This window comes from Nyctibius grandis, chromosome 14 (assembly GCF_013368605.1).
Source record: "Nyctibius grandis isolate bNycGra1 chromosome 14, bNycGra1.pri, whole genome shotgun sequence".
NCBI classification, from domain to species: Eukaryota; Metazoa; Chordata; class Aves; order Nyctibiiformes; family Nyctibiidae; genus Nyctibius; species Nyctibius grandis.
The window spans coordinates 11,270,945-11,287,125 of record NC_090671.1 but is presented as its reverse complement, the minus strand read 5'-3'; the positions used below and the strand labels follow the sequence as shown (position 1 = coordinate 11,287,125).

At 39.7% G+C, this 16,181-nt stretch overlaps 1 protein-coding gene across 2 annotated transcripts in view; it reads left to right on the top strand.

Annotated features, from left to right (window-relative positions):
- TMEM132C (transmembrane protein 132C) overlaps positions 1 to 16,181 on the top strand; it is a 205,241-nt gene that overhangs the window by 18,769 nt on the left and 170,291 nt on the right. Inside the window, exon 1 of one of the 2 annotated variants that reach the window (XM_068412794.1) lies at positions 12,742 to 12,851. The exons of the other annotated variant lie outside the window; for it this stretch is intronic. Coding sequence (XP_068268895.1) covers positions 12,742 to 12,851 — 110 coding nt within the window. Of the gene's footprint in view, positions 1 to 12,741; positions 12,852 to 16,181 lie in introns of those variants that run through there. 2 annotated transcript variants of the gene reach the window in all.

The window sequence follows — 16,181 nt, the reverse complement described above, 5'->3', positions numbered from 1 at the left end:
TTGCAGAAAGATTTGTTTCAGGACGTACTGTTGTTACATTTCCTGTGTATAGCCTGAGTTAGAGGATCTGACATTTTTCTGTTTGATATCTCTAAAATTAATGTGCACATATTTAGACCTGCCTGTACATAAATATGCATATGCTTTGTTTATAAATGGAGAACATATGCAGGGATAAAACTGCTGTGTGAGAGCAGGTTTAAGAGATCTCGCTGTGCTTGGACACAAGCAGCAAAACAGTGGATACGTCAACTGAAAGCTGGCTGGCAGCCATAGCCCAGAGAATGGAGGGAATGTTTGCCTAAAAGACTAGATTGTGTCAGGCGTGACTAAGCAGGAATTTTAGCTAAAATGCGTTAGCAAATTGAATGCTTAGAGGAAAATGAGAATGTTCATGGTCTTATCTTTGTTCACTTGAGACTGGATTTGAATTTTTTTAATCTAAAAATCAATGGAGAGGGGAAAGGAAGTTCTGTAGAGTGTTTCCTGATTTTTTTGGAATGCTGATATAGGTGACTGCTGGATATTTTGCTATGGCTGTTTGCATTCCTCCTGGAATATGCATGCATTTTAATAGCCTTGCAGCTCATGGAGCACTGGGCTGTCTAGTTGGGTAGTAAAATACTTTAATTACCCCCATGCACTAGACAGACCCAGTGAGAGAAAGGATGGGCCTGGATAAAGGAAGTGCACTTGAAGTTTCTGACTTTGACTGTCAAAAGAATGATGAAGGGTAATAATAGCCAGGACTTACGCTTTCTTTCTCCATGAATGGTGTTCACGAGGGAAAGAGGTGTTGGGGTGCACGTACTTTGCAGGTTCTGCTTTCTTCTGAATCTCTAGGGATATGGGAATGGCCATTGCAAAGTGATAGCTTCATGGAATAAGCTATCCAGCAGGTCAGACAGCGTAGAGCTGAGAGTGGAAGAGATTTCCTCCCCTTGGTGTAGGACCTTAATGTGTTTATGAAAGACTAAAATGGTATTTTTCTTAACTTCTCTTTCCTTCAAACTCTTCATTTCTTGTGAAGTGCGTGATTTTTACTTTTTTTTTTTGCCTTGACATCAAAAATACTTTCTCCCAGGTAGAGGTCTTTAGCAGTTAAATTGCACTTGTTTTGAATAAATGAGAACCCCTGTTGCTATAAGGCTTCTGAAAAGCTGTCTCTTTTAATTAATAAGCAGGTAGGAAACTTGCTGAAATACATGACCCTGCCCGCTCAGTCTTTTATTTACGGGTTTTTTTATGGACTGCTATGTTCTTTGTTCATTAATTTTCTCATATTACCCTTATTGGATATGTATGCAAATTGCTGAACGGATCACCATATTCATGTTTCTGTCATCTGGCTAGGCTTGGCAAGTAAAACACTGCTCTGGCAAGGTTCTGGGAACTTCTGGAATGTGGAAAACAGGGCTGCTGGGGGCTCACAAACTAGTCAAACGGTAATTCTTCTACCACTTTATTTCCCCGATTCCTGGAAATACGGGGAAAAGAGGATTTAACAATGCAGCAGATATGCTGTGGTTAAGGGAAAAAAAAAAGAAAGCTATTTGAGCTAGAAACCATTCCCTGTCACTGAGCTACTGTACCTGGCCTAGAGTGAACAATTTCCATTGTATCACTGGATGGAGCTGGGACAGAGCAGAGCAACTTGTTTCTGTGCTAGGAATAGCATTGGAGTAGTATTGCAGGAGTTGGTGGGAAACAATTTAGAAACCTTACGCAAAGCCTACGTGGGGGACTCGCGTTTCCACAAAATGCTCATCTTCTTTTCTGAAGTCAGGAAATAAATTGTAGGGCTGTTGCTTATGCACAAAGCATGTATTACAGACCCAGAAAATACAGCAATGAGATTGAATTTACATCCAGGCTGCTTGCACAGAGTTGATATTGTAGTAGGCTTTTGGGGACTGAAAACAGAGACCAGTAGCTAAAACTGGTGAATTTAGCAAACTTAATTTTTCTTGACAAGTGATTTCTGGAGGATTCCCATCTCCTGAAGGCTGTAGGAGTGGGCACGTGGAATGAACTGACAGTAATGGGCAACTATCTGTCTTCTCATTACCCTCCAGTTTTGCTTAAGCCTTCCATTTTTCAGTGATAATACTAAATGAAGTACAAGTTTGGACAGCAGCCAGGTGTCAGCACATGGCAGAAGGTTTTAATTCTGCTTTTAGAAACTAGATAAGTGGTGTGCTAATATAAGCACAACCTCCCTTCTCAGTTGGACAGCTTGAGAGTGAAGATGATCATGACACTGCCATGTCATAGTGTTTTGTGTTAGAGCTTGTTAAAGCCCTAATTATTACAGCTGTCTCTGTAACATGCTGCCTCACTATTATAACATCTATTTGATTATATGCAATGACAGAGCAACTAGATAGCATTAATTCCCGTTAAGCTTTTTGTCTCTTGATTATGTATGTTTTTTCCCTGTTGTGTTCATATTCTGACACTGCTCAGGATTCATAACTGCTTTTATCCTTTTCCATCCCCCCTCCCAGTTTCAACTTTCAAAGCTGTGTTTCTGAGTTATCAGGTTATGCATTTAGCTGTTTCCTCTCTGAGATTACCTTATTTCTTCAGATGCCTTGTAGCTACAAAGTGTGTTATAGCTTGTTCCCAGGACAAGCTGATTATGCTGTAATATATGCATTCTGATGATCAGTGACAACATCTGGTTTCAGTGAAGAAATTCAAACCAGAATGCCTCTGCATGCACAAATGGACTGAAATTAGTGTTTTTAACATTAACTGCAGTAGTGCTTTTTAGCCTTCTTTCATTCTCTACAGATTTTAACCCCTTCTACTATTCAACAAATCTGTACTTGAATTTATGTGTAATCCTCTGTAGTATAGGGGAAAAACTGCTTTGTTTTATGGCTTCTGAAATTTTTTTTTTTTAGATGTGGGATTACTGTAAAGAAAGTGACCATCTTTCCCTTTGTGAGACAACTCCTGTTATGTAACATGGGTGTTTCTCTACCACAATATGCCAATTACAGATAAGCTACTCATTGGACACATTTTTGGCATTGAGAAATTTTAGAATCCAAGACTGGATTTGCACAGGATAGTGCTGTTTTGAATGGATCCCAAAACTGGATCTCAAAGGTCTGACTATTCCAGTGCTGGATGGGTGCATGTAAAATCATGCTGTGCTTCTCACTGAGTTAGTTGATATAATACAGGACAAAGCTGTGGCAGTACGCTTGGAAGTGGTCTTGATGAGTCTTTTGCCAGGCTGCTGCTTGCCAGCTGAATTGGGTACTCTCGTTCCCCTGATCAATGAATAGATTTTCCTCAAATCCTCTTTTATTTTTCAGTTTCCTCTCCATCTTTTTTTTCCGTGGAAGGTGAAATCTATCACAGGGGCTTAGATTTATTAACTGCTGCCTGAGTCATTTTGCGTGATGTCAGGGAGGAGATGAACTGATTATATCCTTAGAACTAGCTTAACAGACTTTGGATAATTCCATAGATTTTTAAGACGTTGGGTTGGCTTAAATGATCAGTGTGAAAGCTTCAAAGACTAAATATTTAAGGCTCTATTCTGCCCTTACTTGTACTCTTGCGTATCTCTGGATTTTCACATTTGAATGAAAAAGTAATTCTGCATCTCTCTTTAGCTCCGTCCCTTTTTCTCCTCTCCCCCATTCAGATTGCACAGAGTTGGTATTCTCTCTTCCAGCAGTTGGTAGGCATCTAGGCCATACTGCCAGGTACATGGGGACTGGGGGAGGAGTGGATCCAAGCAGTGTTCAGCACATCATTTCCCTCTTCATCACCAGTGTTCTTGTGGATACCCCTGAAGTAACAGATCCCTTCACATCTAACAGCTCAGAATAGGAGGTCCACTACTCTACTTCATCTTGCTGCCCCCCTCTGTTGGAAATCATCATCTCTGCCCCCCTCCAGCTCCATTCCTATCCTGGCAGAATCTGTTTTCTCCTCTTCCATCTCCCTGTATGAGCTGCCATTTAAAACTCTGTTTTTTGCTGGAGGTACCTGCAGTAATGGTGGTAATGTCATGTGCTGAGAGCACACTTTGTCATGGGCAGTGGTCCTTCCTGTAGCTGAGCATGGGGCAAGGACATGAAGACTGGAGAAACAAACAGGGGAGTCTGATCCCATGCTGGTGAGATCTGCCACCAGCTGAAGATAGAAATCTACATGATGGCTAAAATAATTTGGTAGCTGCTTACAGAAACTTACGTATAGATGAGTAGCTTTTTTGCTTGCATGTGACCCATAGTAACAACTGTGTGGGGAATGGAAATTTTATCTTTATGTCTACCTACCACTGATTCTCAAACCAGGCTTCTACTCGGTTGTGTCCAATTACTTGATCATTTGCCAGTTCCTCCTAATTCTTTACTAAGTGCATGGCTTATGGAACAAACTGAGAAGAGGGTTGCTGTGTTGTTTTAAGGCCTCTGAAAATATAGCATTGATACTTACTGGCAATCGTTTCCATTTGATTGGGTTAGTTTGCAATACTTGGTATAAAGGTATCGTAGCTCCTGGGAAAAAGACTCTTTCAGTGCTGTGTCTTTAAAAATGACTGCTGAATGCCGTTCTTATAATGTTCCTATTTGCCATCTGTGACAGTGGTATAACTGGGAACTATTCAGTCAAGGTGAGAAGCTCACTTAGCCTGGGATTTACTTTTTACAGTAAATGCATTACAGGTATGATGCATTCATTAGCGAAGTCTGAATTCAGTGTGGGAAGGACTGACTTGGTCTACTCTGTTCCCTTGGAGTATTTCATTAGTGAGTGCTTTTCACAGCTACATGTGTAGCTAAGCTGTGGGTTTCATCTATGCTAATAGGATGATTCCAGTTATTCCCCTGACCTTCAACTCCTCTTTCAGAAGTACATGCATCAAGGAACATGCTTTGATGCACTTCTAAGGAAAGTCTATATTCCTTCATTTTCAATAGCTTTGCTGTATGAAGGTGTTAGTCGGGGTATCTAGGCAGCTTGTCAGCATGACTGGACTGGATAACACATTGGCAAATCCTGTATGCCCCAGACAAGGTATCAGTCATTGTCAGTGAAGATTGTTTAATTGATCAACAGATGTATTTTTCTTATTGGCTCTTACATGTGGTGCCTCAGGAGGGTGAGGAGGTTGGGTGAATTGCTTCAGGCTAATTGTGTTAGTCGTAGTCAAACAGTGAAGCTATTTGCCTTTTGCCCCTCAGCCAGCCCTTCTGACAGGTGTGTTCATGCCATGTGAGCCAGGGCTTTGTATCCTGCTAAGTTTGGAAGTGTGATCTGGAGAGATGCCATGTATCCACCTCACCAAATTGCCAAGTACAGAAAGCTCTTGAAAGAGCACTCCTGGATTTTTTTAGAAGGGCTCTTTCTTGGGCATACTCAGTAGTTAGTGCAGAGATGCTTTTGTTGCTAATTGACTGTTCAGCTACATTCAGCTGTGGAACTGATGTATGGTGTGATATGGCCAGATAGATGATGCAGGATGTTGTCTGAGAGGATTCTCTCAAATGTCACTTGCAAGAAAATTTATCTAATAACTGCAGTTCTAAGACAGGCTATAAGCAGAGCATCTATTTGCAATGTGTTTTGTTATGACCTCTGTCCAGCCACAGCAGGCAAACAAGGCCATTAGTGTGCAGTGGATAAAGGAGTACGTTGATTGTTGAAGATGTGGAGGGAGTTCTACCTCTGAAAAGCCTAGAGGACTTTTTACAGCAGCTTTGAAGGGCACAACATTTGGTGTGATGATTCACTACTTCTGGCAATTTGTAGTTGAAAGGTGGGCTCTCTTCACTCAAACAGATTGATGGTTCTGAAGAAAGCAAATTTAAGTTTAGTTTTTTTAAAATCCTTTCTTTCTTAAGAGCATTGTATTTCTACCAACTGTCCAGAAAGTGAATCTGATTGCTTTCAGTTGTTCCTTTGTGGAATTCATTTATGTTCCCTCACAGTAACTGAGGTAGTGGCTGACTTTTTCATTATACTTTTGTTAGTACAGATTGACATATAAGGTCCCTCCTGATCTTTTATGAAATGGAATCACGTTATTCAGGAGAAAGATGGAAGAGGGAAGATCTTTTAAGACTTCTCCCTCCCTCTGCTGGAGTTAATTTTTTTTTTTAAATCATCCTTGTGCAATTAAGTACTTGGTACTGCTTAATAAAATAATTTGGAATACATCACCAAGCTGGCAAATGGTAGAGCTTGTGAAGCTGATAATGAGTCTGTAGAGTTTGGAGTTGATACTGAAAGGTGTGTGTGTGGGGGGGTCTGACCTCAGGAATCCTGGATCCAGAGAGGGTCAGAATAGTACTTAGGCCTGTGGGTGAGAGGCTAGATCTAAGTGATGCTTTGGAGTAAGACTTACTATAATCTGGCTGTTCCCCACCTGATACTTGGTAGGGTGGGAGGGGGAAGTAAAACCTAAACTGAAAATTGAGTGAGCATGCTTTAAGTGTGGCATTGGAGTGAGTAAGCTTGCTACAAAAGTCATTATTCTCTTTCTTTTGTAAGAGGATGAAGCTTCATTTTCCTTTACTATAATCAAGATATGTTGTTAGAGAAACCATACATTAATTTAGCTGTTTACTTTAGCTTTTTTATGCTAAAAATACATACTCAAACTATGTTCCTGACTTTTCCCTTTGCTCTTTCCTTCTCTGCAAAAAATTATTTGTATGTGTGTATATAGAATTCGTGTATATTCAAAATACATATGTGTGTAAATATATGTGTGAAAATATTTTGGTGAACTGCTTCTATGTCTGATATTTGACACACACATGTTTGTATGTTGAAAGGTGGCAGGGATATTACTTCATGGTTGTTTGCTTAATGATGCACTGGTTTATAACCAGTAGGGATGGAAGGTTGCTTTTAAACTGAGTGACAGATTGCCAGGGGAACGAGGGCTATAAAGCCATTCATTTGGCGATCCTCTGGGGACAGTCAGTCATCCAGCCAGCTGAGTCAGCTATAGCAATAAGGCAGCAGAAACCTTCCAGCTAGCCAGCCATTTAGAAAATGTGCTAGCTGCTTCTGGGGATTGATTTAGTTAATCAGATTAGTTTAGCAAGTGTCAAGAAAAGAACTGACCAAGTGGCTGCTAGATAAAGTAGCCTATGTAAAAGAGAAACAGTGACAGCAAGTACAATAACTAGTTTTTTTCATAACTATGTCATTTCAAATTATAAACACTTAGCAGCATATTTCTTTATTCCAGTGTGGTTACGTATTCATGTTGATACCTGTATGTGGATCAATTTAGAAGGGTTAAGACTTGGTTTTCTGAATCTACTTCTTCCCAGCTCCTCCCATATTGCTTCCTTTCGTACTGTTTTCTATACTGTTAACCATCCCTCATGAATTACCCCCTTCTCACCTTCTTTAAAGGCTCATGGGCTTCAAGAAAACTCCTGATACTTTCACATGTGGATCATGGAAACACCTGTATTTGTATCCCTTATCACTTTTTTTTTTGTCCTGCTTTTGTCAGTGAGGACCCAGGCCAGCTCACATTAGAGTCAATGAGGAGCAGAAGGTGGGTGAGAATTTGCAAGCCAAGGAGGGTGGCATTCAGAAATGGGCTTATGAGCTCACTGGAAAGTGAAATGCAAAAACTGGTTTCATAGTGGCATTGAAAACATGATTTATTTGTTTTCAGAAGGAAATGGAGAACAAGAGATGTAAACTATTGAGACAGTGCCTCATTTGTCTGTATCTTCTGTAAAACCTTGTGTATAATTAAAATGCCATGAAAGTTTAGCTGGAGGAAAAAATATCTCTCTGTTAATATTGAAGGAGCCCTTTGACTTATACCAATTGAGAATCTGATATTATATAAAAGACTTAATAAGGAAGATGCTTAACAGCTGGGTATTTTTAATACTTTTAGTGGAAGAAGATTTTTTTCATTGCTGGTATTTAAGTATTGTAATCAGCCATAAATAGTGGTTAAGAAAATGGAGATGTTCATACAGTGATGTTTTCTGCTCTTGGTGATCTGAACCTATTTTCAGTAAAAACTCTTCAAATGCATCCTAACTTGTTAAATGAGATTGCAGTGTTCATTATACTGAATAGCATATTTTACCATGAGAGTTTCAGTAGAAATCAGTACAGAATACTGTACTTGATAGAAGTATTTTGAAAGTGTGTTATTAATATTAAGGAAGCTCCCCGTTTCCCACAAGATCTTTGGGTTGCTTGACTTCCAAACATTTACTTATTTTGTGACATCTTCATTACTTTCGTTCTGTAGGAGACTAATTGCATGAGCTCACGTATCTTGTGTTTTGAGAAATTAGCCATTAAATAGCAACGACTTAAAATCTTCTTGGATTGATTACGTGTAACTGTCTGAATTGCAACAGTAATTCAATGTAATAGTCATTGCTTATGGAGTGCAAAGTAATTTGTCCTGCTAATAAAACATCATTGTACACTTGCTAAGAGAAAATATTAAATTCATTCTTGTTACCGTGTATTTTTATATCTTAATTCTGTTCAAGTTTCTGCTGTAATATAAAAAAATCAACCACATCTTTTCATGAAGATGACTTTGAAATCCTTTGCAGTGGAAAAAATCAAGACAAAGAACTGCCAAACAGAAGTTGTATTCTGTGCATGTAAATAGGTTCTGCACCATAATTAGTGATTTTCTGGGGCTGGACTGGAGGCCCTGTATTTTCATGGGAAAATCCATTTGATGTGTACCATCCCTAATTTCTGCAGTACTGAATAACCAGGCTCTAATTCTGTTGTAATGAACCATGTGTTAATGCTACAGCCTTCTGTCCAGCCAGAAGCCAAAACACCATGTCTGACTTTGTAATGAATCTTGCAGTTATCTTGTTGACTCCATGGGTAGGCTTTTGTTCTGAATCTGTCCTCAAATATTGCTAGTTTTCATTTGAAACGTACAATGCATCCTACACTTGTGCTTGGGTTTACTCAGTTTGCTGACTTTCCTGGAAAGCATGAATACTTCCATACCCTTTAGGGAAATTTTTTTATTTATTTCCTTGTTAGTTTTGGAACAGTGGGGTTTGAAACAGTGGAACTGACTAGAGCTCTTTATATTTTACAGTTTATTTTTCTGATTTTAAGCTGCAAGTCATATATAGAACTAGCGCAGAGGTGTTTAGGGTTTGCTGTGTATCTCTAGGTGGAAAGTATTCTAGCAGCTACCGGTTTCTTGGTAGGTCGTTTAGTAATGAACACATGAACACTTGTTTCTGGGTTCTGATCAGTAACTCTTGCATATGTGTTTTTCCTCAAATTCATTTATTTTCTGCTACCAGAAATGGTTGATTCTTGTTTTTATTTTATTTTAGCTTTAATTTAAAACTGAAAAGGAACACAGCTTTACATGGGTACAGTTAGACCCAGGAAGATACTGAGTTCAGAGACTGTTTGGTATTGAGAATGACATATTCAAATCAGAATCTAATATACAGAGCCTGTGTAAATGGGATCCCTCCTCCCCTGCATGAAAAGCACATGTGAGACCAGTTCTGTTGGGCTTATGTGCTTCAATGAGTCCTACAGTGGCCAGAGCAATGTTCTTCAAGCACATTGCCTCAGTCAGTAGCTCTGCATACTGTATTTTGATGGAGCGGTGGCTATGTTGTAGTCCCACTGAGATGACCATCCTTGTGGCTGGGAGAGACCTTGCATGTGCCTACATCCAAAGCTTTGGGAATGTACTTTATAGGTGACAAACGGATGCGAAGATTGTTATCAGTTGTGCGGAAGCGTTATTGGTGGATCCCACAGGATGTAGATAAAGAATATGTGAGTGTAAACTAATGTCCATTGTAAATATTGGTCTATGAGGTAGGTTTCTTCTGAGTTTTGTTGATTTTCAGGCATGTGTATAGTACCATTGGTTTACATATAGAGAGTCTAACCCAATTCAAGTAAGCACTTGTATTCTTTGTCTGCACAGCTTCTCCCCATTAGCATAGTTGTTACTCCTGAGAGTATGTGTTCATTCATTGCATCTCAGTGTGGCAGTCAAAGAATTAATTACTCTGAGAAGGGACAGGCCTCTTCTAAAGAGTTTCACAACTTCAGCTTTTAATGGATCTCTCTCCCCTGCTGAGGCTGCACTGCAGCTTGTCAAAGCATTCGCGGCAGCTCCATGGGTCAGTGGTTCCCAATGGAGAGACAGCGTTAGAGGAACCGTGACACTGGTTTCTAAGGCTGATTTACTTGGAGTTGGGGGGGAGTGAGGGAACAGGGAGAAGGGAAATGGTAAGCCCTTGAGTCATTGTTCACAGGAAACAGATTTTGAAATTCCCATTTAAAAAAAAAAATAGTACTTTATTTAAGCATGTTACTTGCACGCTCAAGCACTAACCTCACCGGTTGCTTCCGAAACTGATTGCCTAAATGGCCTGCCTGCAATGCTGCTGGATGTTTGTTTCATTATCTAATGTCACTTATTGATTTTCATTAAAAACATGTCAGGATTGATTTTTCTAAAGCACCCTCGGAAATGCATTCTGACCCTTTTTTATGTTGAATCCGCTGCAGAGTCTCCCACTGAATCGGTCTAAAGCAGGATTATTTTCTGACTAAGAAATGTTGATTAAATATTTTGATGTATGAGTGGTTAAAACTGCTTTAAGAACAAAGCATGCCATGGGGAAATGAAGGGAGACAAGGGAAAAGCTGAAAGGGAGGATGCTATAAAACAGGCACTTTGTCCATTCATGCATTGTTATTTAAAGTTAGTGATGTAAATCAGCTGAGGATCTGGTCCTGTGTATTAACTTCAGTTCACACACCAGATTGTATTGACATGATGCTGATATGAGAAAGGAAATGTTATTTTTAAACATAGTTAAATCTGAGTACAGACAAGTATTGTTTCTTCTCTTACCTCATTACTATGAGTTTTCAGGGAACCTGGCATATTTGTTCCTTAAGTTTTAAAATGCTGACAATCGCGGAACTTAAATTGATCAAGTGTTTTTGTCATATGCCTGTTATTTTCCTGCTCTCCTCCTGTGGCTCATTATGCTTATTTTTCACATATGAAAAATCAGTTATTAGATATGTATGGTGATGTGCAATGGCATGTGAATGATGTTCTGTGGACCTTTGGAGTAACTCTAGCACAGCTGCCTGTGACTGCAGGACACTGAGCTCTCTATTCCAAGATTTGAGCTTATATTCCTGCATTAGTTAAGACTGGGACTTCACAGAATTGACACACAGCTGAAGTTCAGTGCCTGGAAAGTTCTGGTACTGGTGAACTGGCTATTAAATTTGAAGCTCTGGCCTGGTTTGGATAGTAGTGGGTTGCAGAAATCCAAATTCATGACTGAAGACAGGAAAAGGCTTTTAAAGCCAGCTTTATGTGCATCTCTTTCTAAAGATGGACAAGCTGGTTTCCCTATAATTTTGAACTGCCTCTCTGCCAATAATCTGGATTTTGAGTAAATAATCTCTGACTTGGTTTTCCTCTAGGTTCCTGTATTTTGTGGCAGAAAACATGGTTGTAGATTTCTGTACAGTGGATTCTACTCTCTGAGAAATAACACTCTACGTTCATTAGGTAATTAGCCTTGTTTGCCTGGCTTGGGTCCCAAGATTTATGAAGAGGAATTTAGCATCCAGTTTGTTGTGGGAAAAAATGAATTTGAAGTGTGTGTATGAGATGCAATAGTAGATACTTTTCATGGCAAATGATTCATATGAGTATGTGTTACTTGAATACTAGTAACGTGGCCAAACCTGGTAAGGTAGAGTGGAGTGCGTTCCCAGCTGATGGAAACAACTCATGTGTTGCTGGAATGTAACCCTAGTCAGCAAAGTGCTTCAAGTTAACTGATACTTTTTCTTCCCACAAGTGTATCATTGATAGAAAGGAACATTCAGAAACTCAGTATGGATGAACAGCTCAGTGCACAGAAGTCACCAACTCCATGAGATTCTTGCCCTGTCCTAATATTTCTTCTTTTTAGGAAGAGAGTGTGGGGGGGAAAGTATAATTAGAGTCTCTTGGTAGATGGTATTTGTGTGCTTTTTAAAAAATAATGCTGACCAGGTGTGGCTTACATCGTCTGCAGTACAAAGCTGTAGCACATAAAGCTCATGACTTCCCTTCGGGGGGTGAGCGTGATAGACAGTTGTACCATAGTGTCTGTTGCAGTAGTTCTTGACCTTTTGATCACAGATTACCCCAAGGGGAAAATCTGAGTGCCTCTCCATGTGCACCTCAGTGGATGGCTCTAATAAAACCTCTCTGCACTGAGATCACGTGTGCCTCATCTTTTCTCCCTGTTCTGTGTGCACTGTATTTTTTTTCTTCCCATTGCTGCCTCTTTCCTCAGAACGTGTTCGTATGCTGTCTGCCTTTTCTTCATTCCTCTTTTAATCTGCATTCATTATATTCATTGTACTCTTACTGCTATTAATGCTTACTGTTCTGCAGCACAGTAGATTTTTAGGATAGCCATCCTTTCAAATACTTGCTGCATTCCCCAAGGGTTTGAGAAAGCATCTGTTTAAGTGAGACCAGCTGATACAGTGCTGCTCAAACTGCACTTATATCCTTCACCTCTGGCAGGTATGTAGGTCTCTAAAGGCAGCTAGACTGCTGCAGCTCCCTTGCATAATATAATAGCTAGCTTCCGCAATGGCACCAACTTCTTGCCTCTTCATGGTACAGCCTTCATGTAAACTTACCTATTGTTACACAAAGCTGGGATAGAGGAACAGATGAGTGGTGCATCAAATACGGTGTCCGAGCTCTGGAGGTGGCCTTTTTCAAATGCATCAGAGGAATGTAGAAGAAACCCCCTAACGTGCCTAGCCAATTGTGCAACTCTGTATGATTGGGCTGGATTTCTTCCTGACCCCCACCTGTCAGCCAGCTTAGCCCTGAAGGATAAGCTGATCTTTTGAAGTCAAGGCTTAAAATTGTTGAGACTGGAGGGCATTTCTAATAGGTTTACTGGGTTAGCAAGGAAAAGCAATGGTACTGTGTATGGTATCAGCTTTGCTTTGATCAGATATTGTAGTGTTGTGTACACACACACACACATATATGAATTTAGTAGCTACTACTTAACTACGCTGTCCGTATTACTACATCAGAACCCGAGGGTGTCTGTGATACAGTCCTCTCCTTGAGTGGACAGACCTGAGAGCTTTTTCCGGAGGTGGTGACTAATGAAACAGTTCTTTTTACTGATAAAACAGCAAAGGAGCAATGTGTGAAGTCTGACTTTCCCTTTAAGTGTGTGGATGCATGTATATATATGTGTTTGTGTGCAAAACGCTTTGAGGCTGCCCTGATTTGGAGATGTCAGTGCTGTGGAAAGACAAACAATAAAAGCAGAATCTGTCACAAACCCATCCAGAGCAATGCACTGAAAATACAACTCCTGAAGGGGAAACACCTTCTTCTTCACCCGTCAAACAACCATATCATAAATTTTCTCCCTCTTTTGGTTTTAGTGCTGTTGTAAAAAGCCCAGACCTGCTTTAAAAACCTGAAACTTTCTCTTACAATGGCCGGGGCTGAGCTTTGAGGCACTGCCACAACTTATTGTCTGTGGAAGAACCCTTGCTGGGAAGTCTGTGATTTATATCAGCCTGCCTGTCACAGGGTGAAAGGAATGCCCAGTTTTTCATTTTGATCAAATGTTAGGTCTGAAAACCACCCACTGCTGTAAACTCAGTTGGAGTGGAGAGATGAGATGGAGCACATTGCATGCTTTGTGGCTGAGATAGTGTTTTAAGGCTGTCTGAATCTGTTTTCCATTGCTGAGTGCAGGGAGGAAAGACGTGGATTTAAAAAGGGGAAAACTGAACTGAGTACTTTTTTTTTTTTTTTCTGCTTTAAGTGAAATAGAAAATAGGGTGAGGGCAGTTCAAGAATATATGCTCTCTTCAGTAAAGACACTAAAGAAGGCAAAATCTTTGGTGTAATTCATTTGGAGCCGGAGTAGATGAACCGTAGAAAAGATGGGGGTGGAATTTTCCAAGGGGACTAGCAGAGATAATCACCTAGCTAAAACTGGGGGGAATGACACCAAAACAATTTTGTTCTGTAATCGGATTTCTTCAGTTCCCCCCATCCCCTCATTTTTTTATCTTCTGTTCAGCAGCTTTCACATAGACTTTCCTTTCTGAAAGGACAGATGCTGATACAGTTCTAGAACCACGATATTCTTTGTTTAAAATGCACAATAGTTTCTGTGGCTTTTTCTTCTCTTGACTGTGTTGGCAACAGCACATAGGACTTTCCCTGGTTTTGAGTTTCATCACAAATTTCCAACTTGGACTACCCTTAAGGTATAAAAGCATCTGATCTGACTTTGTGGCTTTGAATTTAAATGGCATTCAATTTCTATTCTTTCTTAGGTTAGTTCTCATTTTGGCTGAGTTTCATGATGTAGAATGACATTTTTACCTCATTAATACTACTTGTGTTTACTTTGTCCTAAAATGAGTAATTAAAAATTAGAATCTGAGATTCTAATTACAGATTTTGGAGCAGTCCTTCCTAAGATTATATTAAATAAAAAGTATAAAAAGTACCTATGGACTCATGTGTTGAGAAATTCTGTGCTGTTCAGCCTGGCTGTAGACTCATGATCACTATCTTCAGATAGTGTGTTACGATGCCAGTGAGCAATTTTTATGAATAAGTGTTTCACTACTGAGTAAGAAAAACTTTGTATCTTACCTACCTTTGCTGGTATTACGTTTGTAAATGTAAAATTAGAAGATGTAGATAATTCCCCTGCTCTGCCACTACAAGCTGTGTGACCTTGGGCAAATCATGTCTGTTCACCTGATACAAGAAGGGATAATACAGTCTCATAGGGGTGCTTTGAAACTAAGCACGTTCAAGATTAAAATATTATGGTGACAGTGGCGAAAAAATATCCAGTGTACTTTAACCAGTATATTTGATCAGTCCTTCAAGTCAGAGCAGATTTAAAGGCCATCTGTGGTATGACTCCATTGGCTTATATAAACCAGGATCAAACGTGATTCATGTATTTGTGTGGTCTGACCCCCTTTGAATTCTCTGGTCAAGTTATGTTAGGAAGGGAGAGGAGCACAGAGGTTTGCTGTGATTTTTATGTGTCTGTCTTTAAATAAAACAAAACCCTGTCAACAGCTGACCAGAAGATTTCAGTTTTGCAGTTTATCACAGTTTTGGGGACACAAGTAGCAAGCTGAAATGTGCCTTTCAATTTACGATGTACAACACCTCTGAATATTTTTAAGGCAGTTAATATAGGTGTAATAAAGTAAATTATTTTTTTCACCATGAAACAATATACTTTTTTTTTTATGACAGAGCTGCTGAAGTAGAACTCTAGTTATTTTCTGAATACATTTTAAAAACCTTGGTTTTACATCTTTTTATCTATAGATTATACCTTTTATTGGTTTTATATTTCCAGGCATAAGGGGGAAGTTAGCCTATGGCTGCATAATTCTGATCCCAGCTGGGAATGACCAAAGGAACTGACTGATTACAGCACCTAACAGTGCTCTGTAAAGGTGGCTTGCAAATGTAGAAAAAAAATCCAAGGTCTGTTTCACCAGGGCATCAAAGGCTGAGTTTTTGAACATTACGCTACTACTAATTCCCAGCTGGAATGTGTTAACTGCAGCCAGTATTGTTAGAAATGGCAAACATCAGGTAACGTTGCACTGTGGAGATGGAAATAATTCTCAGACTTCTCTTACAGCTCTCATTCTTGAAATCTACATCCTGTATTTTTCCTCAGGAGGTTCAGATCTGTATTTCTTGCTTTTGGTATTAACTTCGTGCTTGTTCTGTTTAACATATGACTTACCAGTGGGCAGAGTTCTAAAGGCCAATGTTTTGGGGGTTTTTTTGAGTGTTTTTGTCAGAGATGTGGTTTTAGGGTAACATTGGGTTCTTCTCTGTTTCCATGGTGTGACTGTACCTCTGGTATCAAAACAGGGTTGAGCTCTGACAGGTATGCACATTATCTGTCTGAAACTGTATTGCAGATAAGGATTTTAGAGTTTGAATTTATAGCCTCTTAATTTTAAGAGGCTTCTGTAAGTGAGAATTCTCTTGCTGATAAGAGCAAAGGCCTTGTAAGTATGGGCTGAAGCACGTTTCTGAGTAGGAATGGTTTTAGAACTGTATCCCCAGCTTCTGT